Raw genomic sequence first — 10254 nt, 5'->3', positions numbered from 1 at the left:
TAAAGACCAAAATCAAAGATCAAATTGAATACAGAAAACCCACCGACTGAGTCGGAAATATATATATTGATGATCAAATGTCAACCGGTCCCTTGACCGGGGAAATACATTGAAAATACACGGCTCACAGGCCAGTAAAAGGAGGAAATAAAAATGAAGCCTACTGTTGCTGCTGCTGGTCTTGAGCCGGTTGGTCCTGAACCTCCGCCTGCTGATCCTGAGCCTCCGGTTGGTCGCCCTCCTCGCCTATACCAGCCCACTCCTCAAATGGAGCAGGCGCGTCTTGGCCAAGGACCTTGGCATCATAGACCGCAGTGGCATACTGATACCTAAGGTCGAAGAAGTCATCCTCGACCTATGGATGGATCAGCCCCCAGCCAGCTTGATGCGCTCCTCGCAGTCAGCTTTGTTCTCAGCAACTAGACGTCGCTGTTCGGCTGCTATCTTTTCTTTGTAGTCCGCCTGGCTCAGGGAAAGCTCATTTTTCAACCGGCTGACTTTCGAGCGTAGCCCGGTGTTCTCTTTGTCGGCTTCCCCCAATGCCTTGAGAACGGCTTTGAGGTTGTTGACTTGGAGCTCGAGGTCAGCCGCCTTCTTATTTGCCATCTCAACAACCGCCTTAGCTTCCTTGAGAAACTCCTCCTGTTTCATCTCCCGGCATTTAGTTTCCATGTCATATTTAATGGCGTTGAACTGACAGACATCAATAAGGTCAGATGCCCGTTTCTAGGCATCCCTTACCTCCTCTTGCTTGTTACACAAGGGCACGCCTAGACCGTCCACCCGCAGCATCACCTGCAGCATCAACCGTCAAAATGGTTAGTCCCATTCAAGACAACATATTCGTGAAAGAAAGAATTTAAAAGCAAAAAACACAGCCGGTTAATTACCTCCGCCAGGAGAGAATTTATGCGGTCAAGGTTGACCTGGTGCACACCCGACAACGCCTCCTTCTCCGACCGGGTGAGGGTCCGGAGCATCCTCTTATAAAATTGCTGGAAGTTGGGCCACCTTGAGGTAGTATCTACAACAATAGAGTTATGGGTCAGGTACTAGGAATAGGCAGCGCCTACATTCTAACGGATGCCTGAGGAATCCCCGGATTGGCTGACTTGGGACTTGACTCGCAGAGGCCCAAGCGGCCAGGGGGAATCAAAGGTGGAAGCCATACCTTTATCTTGCTGACGGGTTAGCTCCCCCCCAGTCGCATTTGAGCCAGTTGTGGTCTGGCCCTGACCAGCTGAAGTACCCGGCTCCTTTCCTGCCTCGACCACCGCCTCGGTAGCCGGGATGAGACCTCTCAGGCTTTTGCCTCCAAAGGTTGGCTTGTCCCCTCCAGACGGCCTATCAGAAGATGGGGCAAGGGTACGAATCGGCACCCTTGGTGCCTTAGCAGCTGGCTGGGGTATCTCCCCAGCCGTCCTCTTCATCATTTTGGACAGGGAGCGTGGAACATTTTGGCTCCCGGCCTAAAAAAGGAAAGTCAACCTGTTAGTCACGAACTCATAACAAAGTAGTACAACCGGCAAGAGGAAAAAGAGAATGTAGCTTACCCCGCCGTCCTTAGCCGCCAGCTGCGGCTTCTTTTTCTCAATCTGCTCCTTCCTAATGGCAGCAGCTCAGGTAACCGGTGTCTTCTCAGCCGGCAACATCACTAATGCTTCTTATGCATAAGAACAGAAAAGAGCAAGTAAATACCCGGATGAGGCAAGCAAACAGCAAAATATACCGGATGAAAAAATAACCTACTTCTGTTAAACATAGTACTAAGATGACAGGCGGACAGGAACGCCTCATCTTTGAACCAATCCGGGAGAGGTACCCAGAACTTGGGAACTACAATAACACTCCCATCATCTAGAGTAAGGGTCGTCTTCTTGAAGAGACCCGGCTCCATTATTTGGCCCAGGCCTCCTCCGGCACCTTTAGAAGAGCGCACTTCTTCCCAAGAAGAGCCGGCTTCTTATTGTAGGTACGCAGCCGGCGATTTAATTGGGGAGTTGGTGAAGAGACTACGTAGAACTTACTCTTCCAACTACTCCACTTGGATGGCTTGTCCAAGGTCATCATATATTCCGGGTGCGTGGTTAAAGTATACCACGCATTCAAGCCGCCTGGTGCCCGGTTGAGGTAGTGCATGTGTGCAAATGCCTCCCAACTAGGCTTTATTTCCTGCATCTCACAGGCGGCTATGTATCCTAGTATGTTGACCTAAGAGTTGGGGGTCATCTTCCAGACGCCTAAGTTGTACCCCCTTAGAATGGCTTTTATACAACTGTGGAGGGGGAACTGGAGGCCGACTTTGAATGCCGCCTCATAGCAACTGAAGTAATTGTTGGCATGTTCCAAATCGTCTTCCCAGACAACCATGGCATCTCCAGGCGGGACCCTAACCTCCCAGCCTACCCCAACCGGTTTCTTTTGCAAGAACGTAGGAAAAGTGGCATTTAAGGTGACCACATCCCTGGCGGTCATAGTTGCTTCAGTGGGGTTGTTAACAACCAGCCATTTATAGGCATTCTCCTCAACAGGGTCGCCTGATTCGGATGAAGACTCATCAGAGCCGAACTCTTCACCGGACTCTTCTCCATTTGAGTCAGATTCATCAAGGATATCGTCACTAGGCGTACTTGGCACACCCGGTACCTCACTTGTTACCTCACTTGGTACCTCACTTGGTATATCCCCAGCCGGTTCATCGACTTGGTCATTATTAACAGAGGCAGCCGGATCCACGGCCGCATCATAGGACTGGTAGTCAGGGTTAATTGTCGTCCATCTGGTCCGAGCCATTCTGTCTAGCACATGAACAGAGACGGTCGAATTCGAAACAGAGTAAGGGTGGTCTAAACACCCCCAGACGGCATCCTTAGTCCTAGACTCAGCCGTCCCAGGTGACCGGCTGACCTCTGTCTTAGGCTGTGCCATGTGTGTTATGGGAGAGCCCAATTATTCTATACAAACTACACAACCGGGAAAAACTAAAAGAGTTGCGAAAAGCAGAGACGGTACCTTAAAGTAGTAAAGAAGTTTGTAGAAGGCAACCGTTATCCCAAAGTGTGGCTTGAAGATCCCATAGGTGGTAGCGTACGGTTGTGTATGTTGTGAAAGCTGAAATACCAAACAAACAGTCAGGCGTTTTTCGAAGAGAATCACTCAAAGATACCACAGACGGATGTGTCCGGCTGTGGTTGTTTAGAAATTTATAAGGCAGATGGTTAGGCATTTTGAAAAGAATTTGCCTAAAGATACCCCAGGCGGTTTTCATAGAAGGCAGTTTATGAAGACTGCTCAAAGATACCCCAGACGGTATCAATAGAATGTTGTTTTCAAAGACTACTCAAAGATACCCCAGACGGTATCTATGGGATGCATTTTTGGAAGCTTGCTCAAAAGTACCCCAGATGGCACAAGACCGGCTGAGGGTCTGATGAATGCAAATAAAGAAACTGCTTGAAGATGTCACAGGCGGTATAAATACCAGCTGTGGGTCTATGGAAAGCAGATTATGAAGTCTGCTCAAAGATACCCCAGACGGTGTAAGACCGGCTGAGAGTTCATAAGATGTAGTTTTGAAGAAAATTGCTCAAAAGTACCCCAGACGGCACAAGGCCAGCTGAGGGTCTTATGAATGCAAATAAAAAATTGTTTGAAGATGCCCTAGGCGGTATAAAGACCGGCTGAGGTCTACAGAAAGCAAATTATGAAGGTTGCTCAGAAATGCCCCAGACGGAACATTTCCGGCTGAGGGTCTACTGAATGCAGTTCTTGAAGACATTAGTTTGAAGATGCCCCAACCGATATATTTCCGGCTGAGGGTCTATTAAATGCAATTCTTGAAGAACAGTTGCTTGAAAATGCCCCAGCCGGTATATTTCTGGCTGAGGGTCTATGGAATGTAATTTTTGAAAATTATATGAAGATGACCCAGGCGGTATATTACTGGCTGAGGTCCTATTGAATGCAATTTGTGAAAGAAAATTGCTTAAAGGTGCCCCAGTCGGTGTAAGACCGGATGTGGCTCTACTTGAAATCAAAAAGAAGAAAATAACTAAGTCATCCGGTACCTTAGTGAGATGATCAAAGGAGTACTCAACCGGTATCCGGACGCGTCTGAATCAATGTAGCTGATTGAACGAAAAAGCAGCCGGTATCAGAGCTCTCTAGGAAATTTTTGCAAGTTTGTAAAAGTGAGGAGGAGAGAGAGGGTTGCCTCTATTTATAGAGGAACCCAGAAGGCGAACCGCCACCTTTTGCCGCAAACATTCAAATTCAAATTCAAAAAAAAAAAAAAAAAAAAAAAAAAGAGAGAGAGAGAGAGAGAGAGGCGGGAAGTAGACCAACCGTCACTTCCCCAGAACATGACACCTGTCACAGGTGACACGTGGCTAAGCCACGTCACACCTGTGAGGGGCAAATGTTTAGGGTAAAAAACTACCCTATACACGTGGCAGCCTCTCAAAGGTTTACAGGGCTCCAATCCCTTAGTGACACGTGTCCATGGAACCCTAAATGAGGGACAGGTTCTTCCACTATAAATAGTGGACCAAACCTCATTTATTGGGTATTCAAAAATTCACCCATAAACACTATACACAAAAACCGAGCAATATTCATTGCGGAATTCTCCCTAAACCCGTGAGAAGTATTTACCATATCCGTACAATTTACTACTCCGGAGATATACTAACTTGATCGTCGGAGGAGGAGCTCCCACCAACCGGAGTTTTCGTTGTTTTGCAGGTACAGGCGTCGGCTGCGCATACTAGGGATTGTAACTCTCCCGAGGGACTCCAAAAACCCCGAAACAGCTGGTACCGGAGATGGATCCTCTCAACCACCGTATTTGTATTGTCAAGCAATTCATAACATTCGTACCCCCAATCCCCGTTTTAGTTCATGTATTAGTATGGTTAAGAGAGTTAAATACTCTTTTTGTAGTCTCGGGAGCTAGCCTTCTTTTTAGACCGTTGTAAAAAAAATCATAATATATTAATACAATTCATTTTATTTACGTTTATGCCATTTTGATATTCAACCCATGTTTCTCATGTTGAGAAATTGGGCTCCTTCCAGACATTTGCCTAAGGAAACACTATTATCCATTGAATGGATTAGATTTGTTACAATCAAGTCTCACTTTCACCCAACAAGAAAAAAAAAATAACAATTTTGCAACACTCATTCTTCCCTTTCAAACTTGAAATTGACAAAGAACCTAAAATCATTTGCTTGCCTTATAGAGTAAATAGTGTAGTCCCTCTCATTCACTTCACTCTCCCCAAGTATAAATTTCTAAAAATAGTAAGCATTTCTTCAATCCATCAACCATGCCTTTTCTCTCTCCTCTTCAGCTACTGCTATTGTTACCATTGCTACTCAATCTATGGGAAATTCCAACAAATGCCTCAAAAAATTATATTTCAGCCATTGGAGACCCAGGAATGAAGAACCCAAATACCAGAATTGGCTTTGAAGCTTGGAATTTCTGCAATGAAGTGGGGTTTGAAGCTCCTCATATGGGTAGCCCCAGACTTGCTGATTGTGCTGATTTGCAATGTCCCATTATCCATGGTATTAATTAATCGAATTCCCTCTATTATTAATTTAAATATAATTTTTTTTGCAAGTTTTTGAATTTTGATTATGCAATTGTCGAGTTATAAGATTAAATCTTTGTTATGAGTAGTTTGGTATGCTATAGAACGCTTATTGTGCTATTAAATGTTTTTATGAGCTACTATGTCATGACAACATACATATAGGCGGGGGATTCGAACCATCGTACACAGGCCATCAGTGTTTGCCACTAGTCATTGGTTATTGTGCTCTTTTATGGTTGTTAATAAAAAGTTTAGGGCTGCCTGCTATATTTTAGGGAACATAAACTTCAAATACTTTCTGAGGTATAGTGTGATCCTATAAATTTAGTATGGCGTTTTTTTAGGGAATTTAATTTGGCTAAGTGTTACGAAATTCGCTAATCTCTTCCACGAATTTGTATTAAAAGACTACATTGATAGGGTATTACGGAGAATGGTGTTTATATTTTTGTGAATTAAATGAAATGTAGTGCCTTAGGATCATTATATAGATACCTATACAATGAAACCACATTACAACTATACTAATTAATGTCGACTTATAATCTATTTAATCAACATTATGTTGACTTGAAGATGAGTTTTGTAGCTAAAGATATGTTGGACTAGGATTAGATAACGGAGTGAACGTGAGGCCTATCTCGAAGCCCATCTGTTTGTTCCAACAATCTGGAAATATATCATTTGGCTCAGTGGAACACTTTTGGACCAACTTAATAGAATTAGGCAGTGAATTGTGCCCGTGTACCTATTCTGCGTACCATTGTGTATGGTGTACCTCAAACTAAGAAAGACTGATTTGCCTTAGCGACAATACTTTTGGTGACATTTGAATGATAAAATATACAAAGAACATGTTAATGAGTCACTACCTAAATTATAGCATGTTTCATGAGTTGAAGGTTGTTATGAATTTCTAGGAATATCAATTATGTAAAAAAAATTGCATTTCTAGCTGTGTAAGAGAAATTTAAAGCATTTTCCTTCTCCTTAGATGCTATATTATCTCCAATTATTATTGATATATATTTTTTTTAATACTCAACAACAGTTAATCTCAAGGTATGTCTGCTAGCATGATAGTTTCCTTGGCATGGACTGCAGAATTATTGTTGCATCATTAGCTAGTCTCTTCATATTATCTTTTAGTGATTTGATGAAAAAGTGAAGAATGGACTTGATGATTAAATTTAGAATTTTTTTTTTCTCTTGCAAAAAGGAGAATACTACGAACCTATGCAAATTTTTCCATTGGCATGCATTAGCAAGTAGCAACTTCAATATTTGCATTTGTGATATTGTGTGTGCACGTTCATGTCTTAACTGATAAGAGTTAAGATCCAGTAAAAATTGATGAGGCATTTTTCAGCTCAGATTTTCATTTAGGATATGAAAAGAGAGTATTTCTACTTCCATTAATCTTATAGTCTGTGAGTAATACACTGCCTTTACATGACACAGGACATAATCTCTTGCATACAAAACTTGGTATGGATTATTCTCTTCTATTTTTCTATTTTGTTTACACAAGGATTTCTATATTTGCATCAACTCAGGTTTCTCGGTGTTTGAACAAGTGTGTATAACATGTAATTTGCTAATATGATGTGAACATTTCATTAATGTAGCTGCTAACTTTGGGTTTGGCACGCTAGCCCTTAGCCTCATATACATGTGATACATGATATCTTGTTGAACATTTTATATTCAACAAACTATATCTTTCAATTGTTTAGATGGTATCACCCTAGGTTATTGATCTTATCTCTTGTGCTTCACAGAGGATTTGTCCTTTGCCATGAAAACGTTTTGCATTGTTATAAAGTATAAATCAGAATATGGGTCTGTTTTTGTGTACTTCATTATTTAGGGCGTAGATACTTATAAAACCATATTTGCCTTCATTGCTTCCCAGAGGTTGTAAATGCTGACATAGTTAACAAAGAAAGTGTTTGCAAAGTGCATCACAAAGTAAAGCCCTCGGACAACAGGTTGGGGGCAGGTGACAACTTTCCTATTCCTGGTTTTCAGCCTTATGCTGATCCTGACCGCTATGCTGTTGAAAAGGAGTTGTATCTTGCTTCGCTGTGCGAAGTATCTGAATCTGGAGACCCGTGGCAATTTTGGATGATCATGCTTAAGAATGGAAATTTCGACAAAAATACTACACTTTGTCCTGAGAACGGCAAAAAAGTTGCTAAAATAGTTACCGACAGAAAGTTTCCATGCTTTGGGAAAGGATGCATGAACCAGCCTCTTGTTTATCATAATCAATCAAAACCTGTTTTCAACGAGCAGCAAGAAGCATCACTAAGTGGAGGATTTTATGGTTCCTATGATCTTGATGCAGATTTCAGTAAAGGTGTGGGCAACAAATCATTTTTTTCTGTTTCCTGGAAAAAAAATTTGACCAACGGAAGTTGGATTATCTCGAACAAATTATCAACATCTTCCAAGTACCCTTGGCTTATGTTGTACTTGAGAGCAGACTCAACCAGAGGATTCAATGGAGGCTATCATTATGAGGGTAGAGGCATGCTTAGAAAGGTATACTAATCACTATTTATTCCTTGCCTTAAAAATGTCAACTTGCAATGTTAATAGATTTTATTTTCTTAAAGCTGCCAGAATCTCCTAACTTTAAAACAAAATTGACGCTTGACATCAAACAAGGTGGTGGCCCTAACAGTCAGTTCTATCTCAGTGACATTGGAGGTTGCTGGAAAAATAATGGACTTCCATGTGATGGTGATGTCTTGACTGATGTAACCAGATATTCTGAGATGATCATTAACCCTGAAACTACTAGCTGGTGTCGAGCAGATAACCTTGTTTCATGCCCACCGTATCATCTTAGTGTTATGGGAGAGGTTATTCACAGAAATGATTCATTTCGATACCCATATTCAGCATACCATCTTTATTGCGGCCCAGGAAATGCTGAATTTGCTGAGAAACCAGTTGATATTTGCGATCCATATAGCAATCCACAGTCACAAGAAATCTTACAGCTTTTGCCTCACCCCGAGTGGGCTGTCCATGGATATCCTGAAAAGCAAGGAGATGGTTGGATTGGGGATTCAAGAAGCTGGGAGCTTGATGTTGGGGCTCTTTCGAATCGGTTGTACTTCTACCAGGTTATCACTTCTTATCTCAGTTATCTTAAAAAATAATCTGTAGTCTCTGTTTCGTTCTGTGATGTTCACCTCTTCTGAGGAAAAAAAAGAAAAAAAATCATTTCTTGAAATCTGACTCCATCGTTTACTAGGGAAAAATTAAGGTAGTCAAGGTACTTGCTTGCAACATATGATATACTTCTCCATTGTGGCATGTTCTTATCTGCTTGAAGACATTTAGAAGCTTCATTTCCTGATTTTGGAACTCTCTTTGTTTACATTATTGATAAAATATCTGGGTTATGGCTGTGTTATCTACTACTGTACTTAATTTCCTAACTGCTCTTCTCAAAGTTGGTTTTCATGTTTTTTTTTTACTCATGCTTCATTTCATGCCAAAAACTTCCACCTGATTGTGCTTTTTATGAACAAATTCACCTGCTGTCTAAGTGTGTAGCATTTAAGCTTATAATTACTAACCATCGCTAACGAGCATGTAACACTGCAGGATCCAGGAACAGCACCAGCCAAGCGCATATGGTCATCCATCAACGTAGGTGTAGAAATATATGTTAGTAACAAAAGAGAGACTGCAGAATGGACTGTAAGCGATTTTGATGTTCTGCTTCCCGAAGAAAAGCAGCAATGATTGTCAGAGAATTCTCTTCAACCTTTTAATGAATCGGCACACTTGCAGTTAGATATATGATTTTACTAAACCCTATGTATCATAGTTCTATTTTTTTTTTTTTATTACTATTTTCTATTTTGTTGGTTGACACATGTAATGTAACGAATGTACAGAAATAAACAAAATGGTGTATGTTGTGCTCTTGCAGCATACTAATAAAAAGTTGGTTCAGCTATTAAAAGGCAGTCTTTTACTGATATTTGGAGCTCATTTGTTTACTGAAATTTTCGACGTTTGTTCTAATTGTTGTGCCTAATGCTCTGAATATCCTTTTGTTTACTTGGAGCTCATATGCTGCTTATCTGAGACAGAAAAAACAAATGCTGCTGTAAAAACGCTAATTTTTAGATATTGCTGTAAAACAATATTATTCCAAAACATTTAATGTTATCTATTTTTCAGAAAATTGTAAGATTATAATTGCATCATAGTAATGAACTATTCAAAGTATGAATTGCTGCAGAAGTTCAGGCCTCTTGCCAATCCTAATAATTTGAGCCAAAAAATGGAAAGTTAGTATATACATTCAAATGACAGAAAATTCCAAGGTACGGTCTTAGTACGAAGTAGATGGACTAAAATTATTTTGAGACTGTGTTGACTTGATTTTGAGTAACTTTTTTCGATTAAGGGAGATGTATTACTAGGGTAATAAAAGTCAAACTAAGCAAAATGAAAGTGAATATAGGGAAGGAGGAGATAGTGATGGTGTGATTGTAAGGAAATTTATGTAGTTATGGTATAGTATGAGGTGAAGAAAAAGGAACTAATACCTTCATTTTAGGGGTAATAGTTACACTCATTGGCGGACCTGCCCTTGTGCATGGTGAGTCAAATGACTCAC

General features: G+C 41.1%; 1 protein-coding gene across 1 annotated transcript; it reads left to right on the top strand.

The window, feature by feature from the left end:
* The first annotated feature begins 4933 nt into the window (after window positions 1-4933).
* LOC110696527 lies at window positions 4934-9607 on the top strand. The gene is made up of 4 exons (XM_021873844.1): window positions 4934-5574; window positions 7519-8150; window positions 8225-8740; window positions 9228-9607. The coding sequence occupies exons 1-4, from the start codon at window positions 5331-5333 to the stop codon at window positions 9366-9368; spliced, it is 1533 nt and encodes a 510-aa protein (XP_021729536.1). The 5' UTR covers window positions 4934-5330; the 3' UTR covers window positions 9369-9607.
* The last annotated feature ends 647 nt before the right edge of the window (window positions 9608-10254 follow it).

Source organism: Chenopodium quinoa, unplaced genomic scaffold, assembly GCF_001683475.1.
Source record: "Chenopodium quinoa cultivar QQ74 unplaced genomic scaffold, ASM168347v1, whole genome shotgun sequence".
In the NCBI taxonomy this organism is placed as follows: Eukaryota; Viridiplantae; Streptophyta; class Magnoliopsida; order Caryophyllales; family Amaranthaceae; genus Chenopodium; species Chenopodium quinoa.
The sequence above is the reverse complement of the archived record's forward strand: the minus strand, read 5'-3'. Positions and strand labels throughout refer to the sequence as shown.

What these genes read in the sequence shown, in the direction of transcription:
- LOC110696527 (XM_021873844.1), top strand. Translation starts at nt 5,331, where the DNA reads ATGCCTTTTCTCTCTCCTCTTCAGCTACTGCTATTGTTACCATTGCTA. An exon ending in GCAATGTCCCATTATCCATG is followed by an intron (nt 5,575 to 7,518) that starts GTATTAATTAAT and finishes ATTGCTTCCCAG; the next exon opens with AGGTTGTAAATGCTGACATA. An exon ending in GTAGAGGCATGCTTAGAAAG is followed by an intron (nt 8,151 to 8,224) that starts GTATACTAATCA and finishes ATTTTCTTAAAG; the next exon opens with CTGCCAGAATCTCCTAACTT.